The sequence below is a fragment of the Musca domestica genome, unplaced genomic scaffold, assembly GCF_030504385.1.
Source record: "Musca domestica strain aabys unplaced genomic scaffold, Musca_domestica.polishedcontigs.V.1.1 12, whole genome shotgun sequence".
In the NCBI taxonomy this organism is placed as follows: Eukaryota; Metazoa; Arthropoda; class Insecta; order Diptera; family Muscidae; genus Musca; species Musca domestica.
Genome location: NW_026712155.1, coordinates 8,992,659 through 9,017,121, shown reverse-complemented (window position 1 = coordinate 9,017,121; position 24,463 = coordinate 8,992,659). Strand labels below are relative to the sequence as shown.

Here is a 24,463-nt window from a genome sequence, read left to right as displayed (position 1 = left end):
TTTATCCAGGGGAGGACTAGTTTGACGAAGGAAAACGATTTTACAAAAGTTTGTTGAAGGTTTTTTAGGACTTTTGAAAATGTTTTAAAGGAGATTAATATAATATATTCTGAGATGTTCTCTGAAGGGCTCTCATGTTTTGAGTGTAAAAATTTTGGAGAATGACTCCTTGATTTGGAAATTGGATTTTTAAAGACGATTTTAGAATATATTTGTAGTAGGACTCCTAGGTTTTCAACGTAGAGGTTTCCGAGCGATCCTTTGAGCTAAAAATGTGAACTCCACAGACAGTTCTTGAAGGGATTGATTGATTGATTGATTGATTTATTATCGGAGACGTATGGATTTTAAAGGCCACTTTTTGCGTAATATGCGTAATGGTCGATTTTCCTGGGAGACTCTTAGACTTAAAGTTGTAGGGGTTTTTAGAGGTTCAATTATGGAGTTTAGAAATGATTTTCAAAGATAAGATTACATATTATTTTTAAGGATGTCATATTTTCTAACCTACTACAACGAATGACAATAGTAGGACGTTAAAACCCATTATCAAGGACTATTTTTCGATGGAGACCACAAATGTGGACTTTAGAGCAAATATCCTGAGGACTTCTCAGAGATGCTAAAATGTTAAAGTCATAAATACATTTTTCAGAGGTATTCCCAAACCTCCTACAATTCTGGAGTATTACAGACAATCTCTAAAGGTATTCTCAAAGCTGGAACTCATATTCGGTATTCCCATAGAAGAATATTCGGAGAAGGATTTCAGAATTTTAAGTTAAGAAGATTTCAACAACTCCCAGTGCTGTTTTCTCCGATAAAAGATGGCAACATTGGGCTTCACCCTGTGATGTAACAGGGACGTACGCCGATATGCCTTTCGAAACATTTTAAGGGAGGAGGTACCAAATGGAAAAAACCATGCCAAATGTACAAAAATACGTCTGAATAGAGGGCCGAGTCCAAGTGATCAACCTCCCCCCTCCATGCCTACGTTCCTGTCACAGAACACAACATGTTATCTATTAGCCATCCCACCATATTTTCACAACAGTTTCCAATGTGATCATTGATGATACCTCTGATGTTGCGTTGAAGACAATGTTGCTATCAGATGAAGAATTTACAATCATAATTCTTACTCTATCCCTCTCTTACCCTACTACCTCCCCCCCCTTCCCGGAAAACTTTTACCCCATTTAAGGCCTAAAGAATGGCAAATGTTTAGCTCAAAACTAAAGCGACGTTTTTCACAGTTACTGGCATAGCTTTTCAGTTCTCTTTTTTTGTTGCTACCTGTTGTTACGGAAAATTTAAGCCTTCAGAATGGTGGTGGTCTTTCCTTGCCAGACTTCGGTGCATCTTTCTCTTTTTGTGATTAAAGCAAAGAACTGAGTTTGCCATTAATAATATGAGGTAATTGTAACAGTCAACACTGGATGCTTGGCTGGTTGGTCGGATTTTTTTTTTCTAGAATGGATTGAAGAGATTCTTTGGCAGATTTTACGTTTATGGCCACAAGAATTAAATAATGAAAGTAGTGCCATTTGGTGGGAGGTATTTAGCTGCTAGGCGAGTGATCGTGCGTGCCAGTGTGTCGGTCGGTCGGTCGGTCGGTGCAGCAGACAAAACGGGTAAGCCACAACCAAAATGCTTTGACGTTACGTTATGTTTAAAGCGTTTTTATGTGTTTTTCATCAACGTTAATTGTTAACTTGTTTTTTGCTGTTGTTGCAAACGTTGTTGCCCTGTTGTTGTTCGCCGGCTGACTGGCTGACTGCTATTGGCAACTGTATTATTTAATTAATAGCCTTTTCCTCAACTGACATAACAGTAGAGCGAAGTGCAATATAAATGTCTAGAATTTTGTGATATCATCTAAAGCTAATAGAGGCAGTCAGCCAGCCAGGCTGGCAGACGCATGGACTAACAGACAGATCTAGAGGTAAACACTAAGTCATTGAATTGAACCACAAAAAAAAACGAAACAAACGAATGAAAGGAAGAAATTTCTTCTTAAATCACTGAAGCGAGTTTACCGTCAGCAAAATATGTATGTGTGTATATATGTTAAACACACACACATAGCACACATATCATCTGCCGGTCTTGGCCATTTAATAATGGAGTTCATATGGAAATGCCCCTTTGGGCTTGGCCATTAGAGAATTTAATGGAGCCTATAAAAGTGGTTAATGAAAATTCGTTTTAATTATAGCCATCATCATCATCATCCTCCTCATGGCCATCATCATCATCGCTATCTCGTGGCAACTGTTTAGGCCTTAAAATGCCAAATCCAGTAGCCAAAGAAATTCGAATTGCAGAACAAGTGCAGCTGTTTAGTAAATTGTTACGAAAACAAATGGCCTATAAAAACGCGCTGGGAGTTCCGTTATCACGGACTTTTATGGTACAGGGGGGGATGGGGGAGAAGTGGAAGGTAATAAGTAATTGATAAAGCAAATGGAAGGGCGAAGGGTTTCTGGGAACATAAATGAGAATTTAGGTAGAACATTTTCTGAATAATTTTATGAAGAAGTTATGTGGTATTCTCGAGTAGAAACGTACAAATAGAGGTATTTCAAATTTTTTTCTGGAGATCAGTGGGAAAAACTTAACTTCTTCATATAAAATGTACAAAAAATGCCAGATATTTAGCTATTGCGGCGGGGCCCGGGCATAATTACCCCACCTTCGTATGTCCTTATTTTCGAGTCATGAATGTGGATTTGAACGGATATTTTTGTGCTATTCTCTTTGAAATAATATCAGATAACTAAAAATATTTGTCAAATGATCGTGTTCACTTGCCAAAGAGGTCAGCTGAAAATATGGACCTTCGGTTGGCCACCACAACACAAGCGCCAGCCATGGTGCGGGTGTGGGCCGCCATAACAGCCGATTGTCGCTCTTCACTCGTATTAATCGACCGTGGCATCAGAATAAATGTCGAATATTATCGCGAAAATATTCTGGAGGTTGTATTGGCCGCAGACCTTGGACATTCCAACTGGACCCAGCACACGCCACCCAAGAATGGTTACAAAATGAGGTTCCTTGCTTCATTTCCAGCGCACAGTGGCTATCATAATCTTCGGATTCTAATCCGTTGGACTATTGTGTCTGGAGTTTTTTGAAGAGCTAGGTTGCCACTAAAAAATACCAAAGTGTCGATCACCTCAAGCAAGCGCATCGCCGCGAAGGGCCCAAAATACCGCAGAGCAACATTCGGGCAGCGTGTGATGGTTTCATTGGCCGTTTGAACGCCATAAGTCGTGCCAAAGGTGGCCAATTCGAACAAATCTAAACATATTCTAAAATTGTAATAAAATTTAAAAAAATATGTCGTTTGACTTTGTTGCAGTATTTTTTATCTCAACCTGTAATTGGATATTAAAAACGATTTTGAGGTCATATCAGGATTCTGATTATTGATTTTTAATAAGATTCTCTGAGGTATTAGAAAAAAAGAGTTTTGAGAGTTACAAACGTAAACTTTATGAAAGATTGTGGGGGCTTGTGTGCATTAACCTGGATTTTAAAGAAAGTTTCAGAGGAACCATAAACATGGATTTTAAGACAAGTTTCTGAGAAATGTTCGTATCTATAAACGTCAATTTTTAGACGAAGTTTTTAGAGACTTTCCAGTGACATAAACATAGATGTGAAAGACGATTCTCTTTTGAAGTTCTCTTTGGAAAATTTGATAGGCCCTACTTTGTCGTCAATTTTAGGATCCGTATTTCGAAATGATTTTGTTGTTGAATTTTGATATAGAAGGTCTTCTTTTTTATTAAACATAATTTAGAAGGTGTTTTGATAAGGAAATTCTTTAAATTTTCATATTTCAGCGAAGGTCTTTGAAATATCTTCTTTCCGGACAGAGCCTTTGAAAGGTCTTCTTTTAGAGAAGGTTTTTGCAGAAGACCATTTAAACATGCGATCTCTTTGCGAAGACCCTATAAAAAGACCTTTCTTCATAGAAGGCCTTTTTATATGTCTTTCTTTCCGGGAGATCTATTAATGGCATTTTCTCAGAGAAGGACATTTTCGAATGACATTTTTTCCAGAGAAGCCCTTTGAAATGATTTCATCCTGGTGAGACTCTTTGTAAGGTCATCCTTTAGAGAAGACCTTTTCTCCCCTTTAGAAAGACTCCATTAAAGGTCTTTCTTCAGAAAGGGCTCTTTGGATGGTATTTCGTTCATTCTTTTGTGGAAGACCCTCCCAATGATATTTCCATAGAAGACCTTTTGAAACTTTTTTAAAGAAAATGTCTTTTGAAGAAATTTCCCTTTAAAGAATGTTTTTTAAGAGAAGAACCATTGTCTTTGTTTAGAGAAGATCTTTGAAAAGACCCTTTTGAGAGGCATTTCCTTTAAATAGTTATTTTGTCGTTAAATATCATTTGGAGTATTTTTTTTAGGGAATGAATGGTCTTCTTTAAGAAACAGTTTTTTAAAAATCTTCCTTTAAGGAAAGCCATTCACTTTGAGAAGACCCTTTGAAGGGTGTGTTCCTCAAAATATACCCTACAAATTTTCATCGCATACAGAAGACCCTATGAAGGGGCTTTCTTTCAGAGAACAGCCTATGAATGGTATTTTTTTTTTTTTTTTGGAGAGGACTCTTTAAAAAGTCCACCTTTGCCGAAGACAATTTACACCCCTTGAGTTTTTATACCCTACACCACAACGTGGTCAGGGTATTATGTCTTTGTGCATTTGTTTGTAACAGGCAAAAGGAAACGAGATAGACCCATAGTACCTTTTGATGATCTGCATAGAATCACATTCTGAGTCGATTTATGCATGTCCGTCCATCCGTCTGTCCGTTTGTCCATGTATTTTTGTAAACAAAGTACAGTTCGCATTTATTACCCTATACAGATGAAATTTTGCACAAATCATTTGTTTGGCCCAAGGACGAACCCTATTGAAATTTGAGATAATCGGTTAAAATGTAGATATAGCTCCCATATATATCTTCGTCCGATTTGCTTTTTCTTGTGCACCAAACGTGTAATATCAGTCCGAATAGTATGGAATTTTGCACGTACGATCAGATTGGACCTGAAAATAAGTATGCCAAATTTGATCAAAATCGGTTCAGATATAGCTATAGCTCCCATATATATTTTTCATCCGATTTGTTATTTTGGTCCTCCGCAGCCGTAATAACGATATTCAGGGAAATATATCAAATATAGCTCAGAAATATCTTTGCCAGATTTGATCGAGATCGGTTCCGATTTGTATATAGCTCAAATATATAACTTCGATTGTGCACCAAACGTCTAATATTTGCTCATATTTGATGAAACTTGGCACTTATTACCGAATTGAGTCTAGAAGCTAGTATGTCAAATTTGGTGAAGATCAATTCAGATATAGCTATAGCTCCCATATATACTGTTCATCCGATTTGTCATATTTGTTACCCACAGCCGTAATATGCACTCCGTGACAACGATATTCAGGGAAATATATCAAATAAAGCTCAGAAATATCTTTGCCAAATTTTATCGAGATCGGTTCCGATTTGAATATAGCTCCCATACATATTATCATAGCGTATATGATTGAATTCTCCCATAAAAAAATTTAATTGTCGTGCGCAGCTCTACTAAATTAGCAAAGTGGTGTAGGGTATCATAAAGTCGGCCCCGACCAACTTTAAGACTTTCTTTACTGCTTTTGCTTTAAAAGATGACAGATTTTCTTTAAGAGAAGAAGCTTTGAAAGGCCTTTCCCCGGAGAAGACCCTTTGAAAATACATTTTTCAGAAATGATCTATGAAAAGGTTTCTTCAATTATACAGAATGCCCTTAAAATGTCTCTTGGAGAATATTCTCTGAGAGGAATTTTTTGAAGGAAGACTCCCTCTAAAATCTATTTATTTAAAGACCCTCTTTCCTGAGAGGTTTCTTTATAAGTTCCATCTTTTATAAGTTTATCCCGAATTTCCTCTTTTCCTTTTTATTTCGAATAATGTGCCCCCCTCTTCTTACCACTGTGCCACAATTCGCAATGAACCGTTAATATTGACCTTACATCAGACCGAATAACACCAGTTAAACATTCAATGATGGCATCCGACTCAACCTGTATTGGTGGTGGTGATAACAGGACGACATTTTTGTTGTGGTTGTTTTTGTTGTAGTTTTGGTTGCAATGCGTTCGTTCAATGCATGCCGGCTACTCATCAACGTTGGATAGACCCATCCATGTGGCAATGAACAAATGGTGAGGGGGTGTGGGAGAGGGAGAGAGAGAGTCTTTAAAACAATTTCTCTTATTAAAACTTACTTTTTTTGGCTTACAAACTAACTGGATGGCTAACTACCCGGCTCTCTGTCCCTAGCCAGCCACCCCGTAATGGTGATAAACACTTTTTCTTTCCAATTGCTGCTGGTGTGTAACATTTACCAAATCAGCAGCAGCAACAACAACAAAGATGTTGGCAACAACTGTAATAACAACACCAACAACAGCCAAGAGGAGCAGTACAACATTGCAGAAATCCAATACACAGGAAAGAAAAAACAGATCAGCCAGACCCAGTCCCAGTCCCAGCTAAGGCTGAAGTAACTAAACACCATTTACACAGCTGAAACGCCTCAGACATTTTACCCGGAAATCAATCACACACAACATCGTACAGCAATAAGGGCAATACGTACGATGAGTAGCTGGCTGGCTGGTTGGCTGGCTGGCTAGCAAAAAACGTTAGCATTCACATTAACACTGGTAGTAAGTTTAGCCGTTTACAAGCTGACATACAACAGCAACCACAACAACTAGGCCTTATCTCGAACCCAACTCTCGTTGTACATTTTAGCGATTTAAGCCCACAAAACAAAGCTAGGCTTGGAAAAAAATAAGATTACCTTTCCATTCTCCTGCACAAAAGCGCAGTGTGCACTAAGCATGCCTTTCAGTCTGTCTGTCTGTTCGTCCGTCTGTCCAGCCTGTCAATACGACGCTTTGTTGGTTTTCCTAGGCAAGCGCCTTCCCCAGAGTAGTGTGTGTGTGTCTGTGCGTTTGTGTGTAAACTTAGCTTTTCATTTCTTTTACCGCAGCAAACAAAATGCCGCAAAATGGTCATAAGTAGCAAACATCAGCGGCCGTACACACAACCTCAGACCAGCAAGCTAGCTAGCCGACCGACCAGCCAGCCATCCCGTCATTCAGCCTTACTGCCGTCCAACCAACCACATAGGTGAACACCAAGAAAGCGCCACCAAAAGAAAATAATGAAACGGCAAAATCAAGCAAGGCGACAATGCAAACTTTTCCAGCAACAAGTTCCGCTGCACTTGTGCTCGCACTCACTCAAGTCTTCAGTGCGCCGCAATTTTTATCCTCCGCGACCAAAGAAAAAGAAAAACTTTGCTTCCAGCCGCCCATTGAATTGCGCACTCACTTTATTGTCCACCATGCCATGCCATGCCGATACTTAGTCCCATGCCTCACCAATCCCAGACTGTTGTTTTCCACATTATGTACCTCCAAGTGACCACACACACACACATACCCTTGCGGTGGTGCTCTTTTCCCTCCTTTCCCAAGAGATATATGGCCGATTGCACAGGGGGATTTTAGGCATCACATGAAAGACCTTCAGCAAAGTCTTCTGCCAAGGAAGTCTCTTTGCGAGGTATTCTCCCAAATCTCGGGAGAAGCCTACCTTCGGCAGATGCTTTTATTAAAGGGAAGACTCTTTGAAATAACTTCTCTTTAGGATAGATTTCTGGAGAAGACCATTTAAAGTCATTTTCAGCACATCAAATCCTTGATCCTGTAAAAGCTGCCCTTTCGGAAAAGACTATATGAAAATGTCATCTCTGAATATCATTTTAAAGCCTTATTCTAGAATAGAAAAGCCTTCAGAAAATGTTTTCTCCAAATAAGACTACCTTAAAACTCATCCTTCAGGAATGGCCCTCTTAACAGTCTTCTCCTTAAAAATGTATTATTAGTTCTCCATTCAGAGGCTACCCTGAATAAGCCATTCTTTGAAAAAAGTACAAAAAACCATGTAAAACCTATTAAGGTGTCCTCTCTTATTGAACCGAACCTGAGAGTTTTTCCAATAAAGAAGACCTCCGGAGAGGTCTTCTTGAGTAGTAATCTTACTGATAGGCCTCTTTTCCTAGAGCTAATGACCATTTGCCTTCTAATAGAAGATTTGCTGGTCCTTTCTTAGAGAATGTGTTGGATCATGGAGGATCCGTCTCCTGATGGAAGTCCCGTTGGTCTTCTCATTGCCGGTGTTCAACCTTTTCCTAGAAGACCAGTTGGTATTCTTATTGAAGACTAATTGGTCCTCGCATTGAAGACCAGTTGTTTTTTACATAGAAGTCCTGTTGGTCTTCTCTATTAGAAGATCCTGAAGACCTTCTGTAAGCTAGTCGCCCATAAAAGACTACCTGAGAGGTCTTTTTTTTATGAAAAACAGAGAGATTACCTTTCTTAGACGACTCTCTGTGAGATATTCTTCCTAGAAGACATTCTGAGAGGCTTTCGTCCCTAGAAGTTCTTGGGGAGGGGTTTCTCCTAGCAAATTTCCATAGAAAACTGCTACCAGATATTTCCAATAAAAGAACCATTGTGGGGATGGAAACCTCTTTCATGGAATACCTTCGGGTAAGTCTTCTTCCACAAAAGCTCTCCATATGTCTTTGAGAGAACTTTCCTTCCACCGAAGGGCTACAGAGAGAACTCCAACAGAACCCCCTGGGGAAAGGTCCTTTAAAGACTTTCACAAAAGATTTCCTAATTGGTATTTCCTCATTGGAAGAATTCGGAGAGTTTCTGAAAGGTTTCCTTCAATTGGGTCTTCTCCATATAGGATCTTTCAAAAAGTTTTTTCTCTCTCCTAGAGATCTTCTCTCATATAGGATTACAACAGGGGGAGGGAGAGAGTTTCCCTGATAGAAATTCTTCTGAGAGATATCTCAAATAGTGTCATCCCTCATAGCATATTTTCTAAGGGGTTTCCTTTGATGACGGTTTTCTGAAGAAGACCTTCTGTGAGTTCTTCTGAACGGCTTTTCTTTTAGGAGAGTTTCTGAGAGATCTTCTCTTATATTTTGTCTTCTCTATATAGGATCTTCCAAAAATTGTTCTCACATGGAATTTTTTCTGAGAGTCCTTCATCATTTTCACTCTTTCTCTCATTGGAGAAGGCTTTTTCTTCGAAGTTTTTTCCATGGAGGATCTTTTTAGAGGTATATCTCAAAGATGACCTTCTGAAAGCCTTCTCGATTGGAATGTCTTCTCTTATGTGGGATTTCAACGGGGGGAGGACTTCCCTTATAGAAGTCCTTCTGAGAGATAACTCCAATAATGTCCTCTAATAGCATATTTTCGAAGAGGTCTTCACTCCTATTGGATCTCCTTTATATGGGATCTTCAAAGAGGTTTTTCTCATTGCAATTTTTCTGAGATACCAACATAACTCTCTATCTCTCTATGGATAAATCTTTTTCTGGATAAATCATTTTCATGGAAAGCATTCTCAGAGGTACGTATCATAAAGGGCTTTCTGAAAGGTTTCTTTATTGGAAGTAATACTGAAGACAGTTTCAATAGACTTTTTGGTGGTCTCTCTTCAGGGAAGACGTATTCTGATTTCCTTTCTAATAGAAAAAGACCAGAGAAAAAATTGAAAATGCCCTCTTTTATAGAAAACATTCTGAATCCTTATTTCTTAGAGGACCTTCACTGAGACATTTTTTTCTTAAAGGACTTTCTGAAAGAATTGTTTCCAAAAAATCTGGGAGTTCTTCTTTTTCAGAATATTTATTGACATACAACTTTTTTCTATGAGTCTTCCTCTTCTAGTAGAGGTCTTTCTACATAGCATTCATGTTGACTTTTTTATTAGGAACTTATTACCTAAAGGACCTTAGAAGAGTATTTTTCCTAGAAAATGTTTTGATAGGTCTTTTTTGCTATAAGAATTTTGGAGAGGTCATTTTCCTAGAATTTCATATATTCTAGAAAACGTCTTTCTTTATGGGTCTTATTCGATAGCAGACCACAAAATTAGTTATTTGACAATTTTCCATTTATTCCTTGAGCCCACAGTATCTCCATATCCCACATGCCAGCTTCAGTTGCATCTTTGCAATGTATCTTTCTTTTTTGTTTGCCACACACAACTCAACACCGTTATAAAATACACATTCAACATTTCTTTGCAGATATTCCGGCGTACACACACTCTCTTTCTTTCTCTCCGCCCGCCGGTGATTCCCGTCGCAACGTTGCTTGATGGCAACAATAAAACAGCATTCGAATGTTGTAACCTAAACTTGCTTTAGAAATCAATGAAAGTATCTCCCAAAACAAAACAAAAGATGCAATGCTTGGAGCTAAACAACATTCGCAGCAGCAACAATAACAACTTCAGACTTTACTCCACAACAACAGAAAAACGGAGGCAAAAAAATCGCAATGAGAAGTAACGAGAAAAACCCCCAAACAACTCCACTCCACTACGGTATCGGCATCGGTCGGCGGCAATAACATTATCATGAGTAAGCGTTTTGCAGGCTTTAACATGGCCAGAAATAGAAAAAAAGGCAAAAGCACACACAAACAAACACATAAAATATATTTGGCCGAACAGGTGCCTGAGAGCGGTAGTAGAGCAATAACAAGAAATACTAAAACAACCAAAACAAATATCTCCCAACATCATCCACTCACTCGCTCTTCGAACCAAACGAATGAACGGAACGATCCACATGTTTTCCATGCGTTGTTTGTTGTTCATTGATAAAAAAAGCCCACCAATCAGCCGACATGCAATGGCCCGGAGAGAGAGAGAGTGAGAGTTCAATATTTGTTTCTCAAGAGAATAGAAAATGTGTTGATTTGTTTTTGGCCAAGAGAGTGAATGTTTTTTAACAGTGATATGTTGTTAACAGCGGGAGTTTGAATGCAACTGTTGTAGAGCTTTGTGGAATGTTGGAGGTACACTGAGAAAGATTTATATATAAAATTTTGAAGACAGTAACATAAATTTCGTTCAATTCCAAGACAATTGCCTGGCGTTATGAAAAATTGTTGAGAGTTAACTGAGTGGCTAATGTCTGATATATATTAAGGTACAACCTTGATTTTTTCTGTTTTCGTTGATGAGGTAAAAATTTTAAATTTTCGAACTCAAGATCAAAAGGACAGACGATTGATTGAGAGAGAAGAGTTGAATTTTAGGGTAGGTCTCTGCTGACATATAGACGTCTGTTATTGAAATATGTACTATAAGTGACCTTACAAAACTGACTGAATTAGAATAAACACCCGGACTAAACGGCTGTACGAGGGTCAGTCGTGGTACGTAGGTGTGGGACTAGGCTGGGAAATTAGTATTAAAATGGTGCGAAAAGTACAAAATGTACTAATAATGTTATACTTTCTATCGCACAAAAGGAAGGAGATAGAATTCTGAAATTTGGAATGAGAGTCATTGATGGAGTGCAGAATAGGGTTTTGGAGAATTCGAACTTTAAGATTACGAAAAATGTTCTAAAACGATACTAAACTTCTATAATGGTACCATTTGTTGTATGTGAATGGATAGAGATAGCAACTTGAAATGAAGGTAGGAAATTAAGGTGGTTTATGTAAATGTGTACTAAGTGTGCGAACTGTACTAAAAGGTACTAAATTTAAAACAGTTTGGTTTAGGGTGAACGTATGGAGCTGAAATTTTAAAATTGTGTGATGGGGTCTCTGTTGGTGCTTGGTTTGTGGTAAAGAGGTTGTTTTGGAAATGTGTACGGAAATTACTAAAAGGTACTAAATTTGGAAAATTTTAGTTTAAGGTGAATGGATGAAGCTGGAATTTTTGAAATGTATTGTATTAGGGACCCCAATAGGTGGTAGGTTTGAGATAAAGAGGGGGTTTTGGAAATGTGTACTACAAGTGTACGAAAAGTACTAAATAGTACTATATTTGGTACAATTTGGTATTGGGCGAACAGAAAATATTTGAAATCTAAAATTAGATATTCGATATCGTTGTTCGTTTGTAGCCTGGATATATGGACGTTGTTTTGGAAACGTGTACTATAATTGTACTAAAAGTACTAAATGGTACTATATTTGGTATTGGGTGAAGGGATAGAGATAAAATTCTCAAATGTAATATTTAGATTTGTGATTATATCTGTGCTTGAGATTTGGCGATGGTTTGGACTTGCCGTCCTTTATTTGTACAAAATGTACCAAATGGTACTATATTTGGTATGGGTGAAGAGATAGGTTTACAATCATGAAATTTGATACTGAGTTCCCCGTTGGTATGTGGAGTTATGATGTGGAGGTGTTTTTGGTGTAGTTTAAGTTTTCGAAAAGTACTAAACGAATAGAGCTGAAATTCGGAAATTTAATAGTAAGGTCACTGTTGATATCTTGAATTGAGATATGGAGGTGGTCTCAGAAATGTGTAGTTTAATTATACGAATAGTAGTAAATGGTACGACTTTTGCTATTGGGTGAAAGAATAGGGCTGGAATCCTCAAATTTGTTATAGATGTCACTGTTACTGTCTGCGGTTGAGAGAAGGAGCTTATTTTGGATATGCGTACTATAATTGTACTAAATTTGATAATGGGGGAGATTAAAGAGCTGGGTACTGAAATTTGATATTAAGGTTACTTTTGATATCTGAGGTTGAGATGTGCAGGTGGGCTTGGTACTGCGTACTTTAATTATTCGAAAAGTACTAAAGGGTAATAATTTTAGATAGCTCTTGTTGTCTAAACGGGAGATATGTAGATTGTTTTAGATATGTCTTTTAAATGTTACTAAATTTGGAAATTTGAAATTCCGAAATTTGATATGGATGTCACAGATGGCTTCTACAATTTAGATATGGAGACGTGGGTAGAAAAATTGGATATCGTAGAATTTAAGGACAAATAATTTTGTGGAATATTCTGACTTGCTACGATCCCGTTTATAGTTACTTTTAACCATATTTCGAAAAAAAATTACCTACAAGACCGCTTCGAGGGTTAGCATTTTCAACCAAAATATTCCTCTCATTTTGATTGGAAATAGGACAAGATTTCGCTACAGGGAAATAAATTGTTTAGCCCCGCTTCGAAGTTCACTTAAATTGCCACTGAATTATTTTGTCGAAGTGAGTTCGCAGAAACCACGTATCTGGACTTCTTGGGTGCCTTCATCGTTTTAAAATCCACGTGAGTTAGAACAGGTAGAAGGAGGTTTTGGCCACAGCCAAGGCTATGGATTTATCCAAAAATCGTGTAATCGCTGGAGCCATGGGTGTTCCCCAACTCACTAGGCGTTCCATGGTGGTGGGCACATCATCTATTCAACAACAACAGCAGCTACTGGAAAAATATTTCGCTACAGGAAAATAAATTGTTTAGCCCCGCTTCGAAGTTCACTTAAATTGCCACGGAATTATTTTGTCGAAGTGAGTTCGCGGAAACCACGTTTCTGGACTTCTTGGGTGCCTTGATCGTTTATTAAACCACATAAGTTAGAACGGGTAGAAGGTGGGGAATATGAGAAAAGTCATCCTGGGGAAATTCATATCTCATCCTAAGCGACTTGGTTAATGTTTTTTTCACAATTTCCCATTTGAGTGGCGCACAAGCATTTATTTGGCACTCCGAGTGGTTCCTCTAGGATTTCCCTATTTTAATCTAAGAGACTTGAGGTTTTATTCCAGACTTTTTTTCACACAAGTGGCGCCCAAACATTGACTGATTCAAAGCATACAATTACGTCTTCGCAATTTTCCATATGAGTGGCGCCCAAGCTCTTATAAGACCCCCAATGTTTCACATTTGAACGAATGGTTCCTCTAGGACTTCCCTTTATAATCTAAGAGACTAGATTTTTTATTTCAGACTTTTTCTCACAAGTGGCATTGACTGTTTTTTAAGCATACAATTACGTTTTCGCAATTTCCCGTATGAGTGGCGCCCAAGCATTTATTTCTCTTTTTCTCTTTTTCAATAAGAGACGTGGGCTTTTATTTTATACAAGTGGCGCCCACAGAATGACTGATTCAAAACATACAATTACGTTCTCTCAATTTCCCATATGAGTGGCGCCCAAGCATTTATTTGACCCTACATGTTTCACATCTGACAGGGTGGTAACTCTAGGATTCCCCTATTTTAGTCTAAGAGACTTGGGTTTCTGTTCCGGTCTTTTTCAAACAAGTGGCGCCCAAACATTGACTGTTTTACAGCATACAGTTATGTTTTCGCAATTTCCTGTATGAGTGGCGCCCAAGCATTTAGTTGACCTTACATGTTTTACATTTGACAGGATGGTAACTCTAGGATTTCCCTACATTAATCTAAGAGATTTGGGTTTTTATTCCGGACTTTTTCACACAAGTGGCCCCAAAAACTTTGACTTTTTTAAAGCATAAAATTATTTTTTCGCAATTTCCCATATGGGTGGCGCCCAAGCATTTATTTGACTCTACATGTTTCACATTTGACATTATGGTAACCCTAGGATTACCCTGTTTTAGTCTAAGAGACTTGGGTTTTTTTTCCAGAATTTTTCACACAAGTGGCGCCCAAACATTGAATGATTCAAAGCATACAATTACGTTTTCGCAATTTCCCATATGAGTGGCGCCCAAGCTTTTATTTGACCCCCCACGTTTCACATTTGATCGGATGGTAGCTCTAGGATTTTCCTTGGGGACGTTTTTTCGCACAATTGGCGCCTAAACATTAACTGATTTATAATTAAGTTTTCGCAATTTCCCATATGAGTGGCGCCCAAGCGTTTATGTGACCTTACATGTTTCAAATATGACCGGATGGTACCAGGAGGATTTCTCTTCTTCAATCTAAGAGACTTTGGTTTTTATTCCAAACTTTTTACACACAAGTGGCGACCAAACATTGAATGATGCAAAACATGCAATTAAGTTTTCGCCATTTCCCATATGAGTGGCGCCCAAGCTTTTATTTGACCCTCCATGTTTAACATTTGATGGTAGCTCTAGGATTTTCCTATTTTAATCTAAAAGACTTGGGTTTTAATTCCGGTTTTTTTTCACACAAGTGGCGCAAAAAGATTCAGGACTTCTTGAATCGCATGATCGTTCAAAAATCTGCATAAGCAAGGGTCGCTAACAGGGTGTGGAATATGAGAAGGCAACGTAACGTAGGGTATTTCTACTATTTTAATTTGCAATATTGACGAAGTCACTCTGTACATTAAATGCACGGAAAATTAGGTTCAAACTTCATACATCATAGCATTTCGATCAAACTTGGTTTAAGTTCAAATTTGGAATAGGCTAACTCCATAAAGACAATAAATATTTAACAGAAATCACAACTATCTCATCCCACTTAGGTTGGTACGAAAAAAATTGTTTCATGTTCAGGAGGTACTATTTGGAATTTTCCCATGCCAACACTGGCTGCATGAAACAAGTGCCAGTTGTTGGCTGCTGTTAGATGAACCGCAAGCCCACAAAACACACAAAAAAAAACGCTAAAAAACCGATGATGATGAAGAAGCAACAACAGCAGCAGCAACAACAGTAAGAGCAAAAAAAGATATACAGAGCACCAGCGAACCACTGAAACACCACCGAACGTACTAACCGTACGTTCCGATGCATGTTTAGTATGAAAACGACTTTCGTGCGCACAAGACACAGTTAGCGGAGAACAAGACGACAAGCTCCCCCAAACGCAAAACACAAAACAGAGAAAACGTAACGGCCGAAAAGAAAAGAAGACGAAATAATGAGTGATTGAATTTTCTAACAGCGGATACGTTAGAAATAAAATTTTTGAAAAAATAGTGAAATTAAGTTTTAAAGAGAATTTTGGAGAAGAAAAAAAAATATAGAGCAATAAATGAAAGTTATGACAACAACAACAACAACAAAATGAAAAATCAAACCTAAAAAAAGAGAATTTGAAAAAAGTGACAAGTTTTGGGAAAAATAGAAAATTTCAAAGAAAAAAAAATATTTGAAAATTTTAAAATAAAAATAAATATAATTTTGAAAATCGCAAACTGTGAAGAAGAAAAAAAAAGAGAATTGCAAAAGAAAATCACTTCAACGAAATTGAATATCTGCCGGTTTTACGGATTTGCAAAAGTTGTATAAGCCAGAGGCTAAGACGTATTATTTTGTTCGGTGTTGTGACCAAGCGACTCGCTTACAAAAAGATTCGCTCAAGTGTAAATCGCAAACGGTGACAGCAACAACAAAAAAAAGAAGAATCTGAAAATACTGCTCAAGTAATTCGATCTTCTGTAAGAATAAAAAAGTGCCCCCCATTCGTTGAGTTGTCAAGTGTTAAGTGACACCCCACACCACACCGCACCACTCCACCCAACACCTCATCACACATTGTTGTTCTTGTTGCTGTTGTTGTTGATTTCTTTTGGCAAATATGTCACATAAAAAAGATGTAATCATGACGTCCATGCACAGCACAACAACGAAACTGGAACAGCAACATTCGAAACCCATCTTGAGCCCAACACGATCGCTCGACGAAGGTTTTGAAAGTGATCCGGATAGGGTTTCAACGGATTCAGAGCATCCAACAAGTGGAACGGCAAACAATGGCCCAGCCAGCAGCAGCAGTCAACATCATCATCACCACAGTAGCAACAGCAATGGCAGCAACAACAATGGCAATATTGGCAAGCCAACAACAACAACAATAGCAAATGCAAATAACAAACACCAACAACAATACCATAGCCAACAACACAATCAATTACATCAAAATGTCGGTGGTTCTACATTGGCACAATTGTCATCAGCTGCCACTGGCGGCCTGTCAGCCAATGCTGATTTGTCAGCTACCACGACGACATCATCATCGTCCATCTCATCTTCGTTGTCGTCGTCAGTGGCGACGGCCGTCACCTCTTCTCCGGCCACAGCTCCCTCAGCATCGTCGACAGGTCATGTTTTGGCCACAGCCAAGTCTATGGATTTATCCAAAAATCGTGTAATTGCCGGAGCCATGGGTGTTCCCCAACTCACCAGGCGTCCCATGGTGGTGGGCTCGTCATCCATTCAACAACAGCAGCAGCTACTGGAAAAATATTTCAAAGAGCAAAGGAGGGGTTCAACAGAAAACCGATATGGACCAGCTCTACAGACAACACTATCATGTCCGGGCAATGGCATCTCTCCTGTGTCCTCTGCCTCTTCCAACACGGCCATGGGTTCACCCCAAAGCGTGCAACGTTTGCAGTACCAAAAGCAACGCCAACCTGTGGTGGCCTCGGCAGCGGTACAAAGTCATCGCTACACAGCGAATTCCAATAGCAGTGGTTTTCGTCGAGCCAAGACTCGGGCCATGTCGCCCTCAATACTGAAAACATCGGGCAACTCTGCCTCCGCCTCCAACTCCTCTAATCGCAACAATCTCCTACTAATGCATCGTTCCGGTGCCGCCATACGCTCCCATTCAGTGGATGCCATTTCACGTCAACGTCATGGCTATGATCCCTCGTCTGCCCTCATACTCAAACATGAATCCCCGGCCGGGGCAACGGCGAATCACGCCTCTACGCCCAGTCGTATGCAACACTATAAATTCCCCGGCACGGCTGCCCAGAATCCAATGGTCACCACACTACCACCCGGAGCCACAAGTCAGGCACTGCTCGTCCAGCCCATATCCAGTGCTACGCTGGCCTCCAGTGCCGTATCAGCTTTACCGCCTGCCACAACCGTTCTCAATTCGACAAATGTTGGTGATGCCGCTGCTGCATTGGTAGCAGCAGCCGGTGGATCACCGGTTATTGCCTCATCCACGAACAGTCTCTACACATTTTATCCAGCCGAGGGTAATCTACAAGTATGGCAATCGGAGTGTGGCGATTTGACATATAAGTCATCGCGTAATCTACAAACGCATAAGGCACCAGTTTGTTGGACCCAGTCGATACCAAGGCAAACAAGAAGGTAAGTTTAGCGAAACGTACAAAGAGAGAGAGGTGAAGAGATATAATGCAGACTCCGAAAAAATGAAACGTTTATCGTTTGATTATGGAGTGTAGATGTGTGTGCGTGTGTTTGTGTTTTTCTTAAGCTGTTTAACTAATTGAGCTATTACACCTATGGAAACTTGGTTAAAGAAAATATAAGTTAAGGTATTTCAAATAACGAGGGTCGAGCATCGATTTAAAAATTAAAAAGATAAAAGGGATTAAAAGCCCATACCGAACATTATTTGTACCTGGGGCTATGATTCACTTGCGGAACCCTAGATTCTTCTTTCTGTGTTCAATGTTTTCATAATTGATTTGAAAATAAGAACCTATGTTAGGTTCTACAAAACTTTAACCTTTTTCCGAATTTGTCTTCACAAAAACCATTTCAGGACTTCTTGGGTTTCATGATCGTTCAATAATTTGCAAGGACGACATGAGTATGTGGAATATGTAAGAGACCATCTAGAGGAGTTCCAAGTTGCAATCTAAGCGACTTGGATGTTTATTCCATAGTTTCCAATTGGAGTGGCGCCCAATCATTTATTTGACACTCCAACGCTTCAAACATGGCAAGATGCTACCAGGAAGATTTATCTATTTCAATCTAAGACTCTAAAAGAATGGAAAGGTTTATCGTTTAATTATAGAGTGTAGATGAATGTGCTTGTGCTTTTCTTAACCGGTTTAACTAATTGAGCCAGTTTAGGTCTTAGAAGTAACAAGGGTCGAGGTATTCATATAGCTTTGAATCGATTAAAAAATGTAAAAAATAAATGTAAAAATAAAAGTAATTAGTACCTAGGGCTAAGCTTTGCCTACAGAGACCTGAATTATTTAGCTCTGCCTTGAAGCTCACTTAAATTGCCACTGAACTATTTTTTCCGAGTTTATCCTGAGAAACAAAATTTGAGGGCTTCTTGGGTCCCATGATCGTTTAATAATCCTTATAAGTAAACATTGAAAGAACGTCTGGAATATGAAAGTCATTCTGAGAATTTTCAAGTCGACTTGAATGGGTTTTTAAGAATTCCCCATATGATTGGCGCCCAAGCATATTGTTTGACCCTCAATGTTTCACATTTGAGACATCTAGGATTTTCCCACTTCGATCCAAGGCACTTGGGTTTTTATTGCAGACTTTTTCCCACAAGTGGCGCCCAAACATTGACTAATTTAAACATTTTTTTTTGGGCCATCGTTAGTTTTGATTAAAACCTGTTCGTCTATAGAAAAAACGTTTCAGGACTTCTTGGATTCGATGACCCTTTAGTACTGCGCATATATCAGGGCAAAACCAGGGTGTCGGAATATGAGAAGCCAACGAAAAGTAAAATATTATGTCACCTTGAGGATTTTATGATTCTTGCTAAGTAATTCCCAATACTAGTGGCGCCCAACCATTATTTATTATCTGATTTTCGGTATCACTTTTTTTACCATTTTTTGTTCGAGTCTTTGATGGCGTGATATTTTGCGATATAGATATTTACATTTACGTGTACTATATATAGCTGCATTTTATCTTTTGAGAAATTTCATGTTTCCCTTTGAGCGATTTGAATGTCTTTCCTGTATTTTCTTATACTACTAGCGCCCAAGCATTTATTTGACGCTCTAAAGCTTCCAACAATGCTTAATGCTACCTTAAGGATTTCAATCAAAGGGAATCGGGTTTTTAATCCGGAATTCTTCATAGAAGTGGCGAGAAAAAAATGTACATTGCCACTTTTTGTCTTATCAATACAAGTGGCGCCCAACCATTGACTTGTTAAAAGTTTAAAAGTTTTGTTTTATAGCTACAACCAGTTTTTGTTAAGATTCGAGCTACTATATATTGATATGGGTCGATTGATGTTTTGATATAGATATTTGCGCTTATAAATACCCGAATTTGATCTTTTGAGAAGTCTGCCCATATGAGTGGCGCCCAAGCATTGGGTGATAGAAAAATACATTTCCAGTTTTTGTCTTATCAATGCAAGTGGCGCCCAAACACGTATTATTTAAGGTATGCATATCGTTTTTTGGCTACGACCAGTTTTTGTTAGGATATGTACCGCTATATGTTAATATGGGTCGAGGGATGTTTTGATATAGATATTTTGGTTTACCTGAATTTTTATCTGAATTTTGCTTTTCTCGGAATTTCATATTTTATTCTAAGCAACTTGGGTTTTTATTTTGTAATTCCCCCAGATGAGTGGCGCCCAAGCATTCATTTGACACTCGAATGTTTTAAACGGGGCCAGATGGAAGCATGATTTATGCTATATTGAGGTTTTCCGAATTTGAATCTAAGGGACTTGGATTATTTATGGGAAAATTTTTATACACGTGGCGCCCAACCATTGACAGTTAAAGAACCAGATTTTTTTCTTTCCCCCGGCCAATTTTAGTTAAGACCTCAATTATATATCCGGCTTTCTTCCAGTAAATATTATTTTAGTGCACATTCTTTAGCTGCATTTTATGAAGCGCGTAACTTGTAAGGGCTAACCATTTTCGTATGCCTTCTCCGCCTTGGGCAACTTCCTGCCAAACTGGGGTTCCAATTAAGACTTCTTAAGACTGGTTCCCAACCATTTTTTTTTTTGACCGAATGGAAGTGTCTCGAGATAATCTCGACTGGCGCCCAACAACAACACTCCAATTTTTCAAACTGGTCCCGATGCTTCATTTTTGAGGATTGCTGTATTTGTATAAAAGGGACTTGGATTATTTAGGGGAAAATTTCCATACAAGTGGCGCCCAATCATTGACTGATTAAAAAAAAAACATTTTTTTGTTTGTCCCTACCAGTCATGGTTAAGACCTCTATTGATATATATTGATGTGGCGTGATATGTTGTGGCATATATATTTGAGTTAACCTGCATTACAAACATGCTGACCATTAGCATTAGCATTTTTTATCTGACTTTCTCCCACAAAATTGTATTTAAGTGTCTCGTCTTGTATTTAAATGCCTTAAAGTCCTCCGCCTTAAGTAACTCCCTGCCAAACTTTGACTCCGAATACTACTTACGACTGGTGCCAAAACACTTCTATGGCCGAAAATAAGTGTGACGAGATAGTTGCGACTGGCGCCCAACATATTTACGACAATTTAGACAGTATTGTTAATTAGTGTGATATGATTGATAATACGTATTCTGTTATTTGAACCTAGATGGCGCTGTCATAAGTTCAATACAATTTTTCGTAATTGGTTTTGTAGCGTTATCCTTAGATCTACTCCTGGCTATCAATACCTTGGAAAAATGTTCTCTCCATGCCTGAGAATACTTTGGCTTAAAAATCTTTTTAATTTTCTTAAAATTATTACACCTCCCTCGTATTGTAATTATTGATAGTTAGTGGCAATATACAGCACCTTATATTAATTAAATATAATTTATGGCTATACAAAGTTTTTTTCGGTTGTTTGGGTTTCTCCAGTTCTCTCTATTAAATGTATTTCACTTGCAGATCAAACTATTTTCAAAGCAGACAGAAAATTAATTTCTAAAAAAAATTAAGTTGCATTAAAAATTGCAGAAAACTTCTAATATTCCCAATAAGTGGAAATTGAAAACAAACCGCAATTTAAAGGTGTATTAGTGTCTGTGTGTGTGAGACGAATTTCCGCAACCTGTTAGAATATGTTTTATGTTGGATCACCCAACACATGTAAACGTATAATGATTTTATGTATGTATTTGTGTGTGTCTGTGTGATTTTGTCTCTAAGTAGATTTACTATTTTTTGTTGTTCGCTTGTTAATAGGCAATTTTAAGCTGATTTGTTTCAGCACGAAGTTTTTTCTCCTTAGCTCCAACCACCACCCAGTTTCAATTTTGTACGGATTTAGATGCCGGGCGATTTGATTCGATTTCGTTGCTCTTTTTTTTTTTGGGTTGCTTGGTTGGCAATATGTGGAAATTGCTTTTAATTAAAGTTGTCTGTTTTAGAGAGACGGAACCAAAGCATTGCCTCATTCTGAAAATTGAGACTAAGGCAGCACCACTGCCACTGAGTTTGTCAGCCGGGCAGCTTCTATGCCAGCATCAGTAGCTGCATTAGTGGACAAAAAAGGGTTCAAAAATTTTGTGTTTTCGATTTTTTTATTTGTTTTGAAAAGTTGTTTTCGCCAAGAGTTGTTAATTAGCCGTTTGAGAAAAATTATTGGAATTTTTGCGTGTGTATGTGTGTGTGTGTAAGTGGCGTCCAAGAATGGTTTACTGTGTTTGGATTTTGTTGTCAAACTTTTTATGGCAAAAATATTTGGAATTTTTTTCTATGTCTCTCTCTCTGTGGTTAAAATTGCAAGAGATCTAGTTTGTTTGACTAAGGAATTAATTTAACGGAAGGAAGAGATGTGAGGGAGGGGTTAGATAACTAACGGATTGCTAAACTGTTATGTCTTCCATCGAGAAATGATCTGAAAAAGTGGGATATCAGAAAGAAAATTTGTTAACTTTTCTATCAGATAAAGAAGGCCTAGAAAGGTTTTTCGGTCCAGGCGAGAGCCTTAAAAAAATATTTTTATTATTAGAGGTTTTCCAGCAATGAGAGACCTTGTGGCGTGGAAAATATCAAGAATTATTGGTTTAGAGAAATGTAAAGAAAAATATCTTATAAAATAAAATGTTGGTTTTAACTTGAGATTGAATAGAATTTTGAAGAGTCGTTTAGTCACAGAAGAATTGTTAAAGATATTTTGACCAATTCAATTTTTCCTAAAATACCTGAAAATTGTTTCTTGGAAGACCTTCAGGAGGGCTTCCAACCTTAGAAAAGTTGTCAGAGGTCTCATCGAAGACCTTTAAAATATCTTTTATCCCTAGAAGACACGTTGAGAATTTTCTAGCAATAGAAAACCAGGGAATGATAATCTGGCTGCAGATGATCTGTAGGAGGTGTTCTAGGCATGGAATTTTTATAAAAGATCTTTAAAAGTGCCTTCTACTCCTGTGTCTCTTAAAGTTTTTGTAGCTATAAAATATATGTAAGAAGTTTTCTATCCATATCAGACCTCTAAATGATTTTCTAACCATAGAAAATAAAAAATGGCTTCTATATGGCCTTCCAGAGGACTTCTAGTCATAGAAGTCCTGTAAGAAGACTTCTAGTCGCAGAAGACATGTTTCTAGCCATAGAAGACCTGTATAGGTTCATTTCATTATAGAAAACTTGAAAAAGGTTTTTTGACCTTGGAAGCCTTCTAAAAGCCTTCTAGTCTTGTGGCAGGGAGAAGTGAGAACATCGATGTAGCCAGAAATGCTCTTCAACAACAAAAATGAAATTTTCAAGCAAATTGCGGAAAGCTTAAGACTTTTACTACTTTATTTCTCAGAGAGACTTGAAGAAGGTCTTCTAGTCATAGAAATACCTTAAGAGGACAAAAAACCTGAGAAAATGATTCTTGCCATAGAAGACCTGTATAAGTTCGTTTTATTATAGAAGACTTGAAGAAGATATTTTTGCCTTGGAAATCTCTTAAGAAGTCTTCTAGTCTTTGAAGATCTTTAAAATGCCTTTCATTCATAGAAGACCTTTAAATGGTGTTCTGTCGAGGGAAGAGCCGAAAATTATGTTTTCACCAAAGAGGATGTGGAAAAGTTTTCTAGCCATAGGAGACCTGTAAAACGATTTCTAGAAACGACTTTCACTTTTGAAAGACCTGTAAAAATTCATCTAGAAGGTCTTTAAAACCTCCTTCTCCATAAAATACCTGGTAAAGGCCTAATAGCCATAGAAGATCAAAAATGAATTCTATAATACCTGACCTGAAGGTCTTCTAGTCATAGAAGTCCTGAAAAGAGTCTTCGAGCCACAAAAGACCTGGGAAAGTGCTTCTTGCCATAGAAGACCTGTATAAGTTCATCTCATTATAGCAGACCTGAAAAAGGTATTTTGGCATTGAAAGTTTCCTATGAAATCTTCTAGTTTTTGAAGATCTTTAAAAGATCTTTCATGCATAGAAGACCGTCTAGAGAAGAGTTAGAAATGGTTTTTTAGCCAAAGAGGATCTGGAAACGTTTTCTGGCCATAGGAGACCTGTAAAACGACTTCTAGCAATAGATCCCCTATAATAGCCATAGAAACATTTCTGATCATAGAGGACCTGGAAATTGTCTTCCACTTAATAAAGACCTGTAAAAAATCATCTAGAAGGTCTTTAAACCTCCTCCTCTATAAAAGGCCTGTAAAAGGTCTAATAGCCATAGAAGATCAAAAATGGGCCATATAACCCCTGACGAAAGTCATGGAAGCTATGTAAGGGGTCTTCGGGCCATAAAAGACCTGGAAAGTACTTCTGGCCATATAAGACATGCATAAGTTCATCTCATTATAGAAGACCTGAAAGTTGAAAGTCTCCTAAGAAGTCTTCTAGTTTTTGAAGATCTTTAAAAGGTCTTTCATCCATAGAAGACCTATAAATTGTGTTTTGTCCAGAGAAGAGCTGGAAATGA

At 38.1% G+C, this 24,463-nt stretch overlaps 1 protein-coding gene across 2 annotated transcripts in view; it reads left to right on the top strand.

The window, feature by feature from the left end:
• Nucleotides 1-15,649: 15,649 nt before the first annotated feature.
• LOC101894093 (uncharacterized) overlaps nucleotides 15,650-24,463 on the top strand; it is a 151,529-nt gene continuing 142,715 nt past the window's right edge. For both annotated transcript variants that reach the window (XM_011293306.3, XM_059118194.1), the window contains exon 1: nucleotides 15,650-17,979. In XM_011293306.3, coding sequence (XP_011291608.2) covers nucleotides 16,445-17,979 — 1,535 coding nt within the window. In that variant the 5' untranslated portion in view covers nucleotides 15,650-16,444. The remainder of the gene's footprint in view (nucleotides 17,980-24,463) is intronic.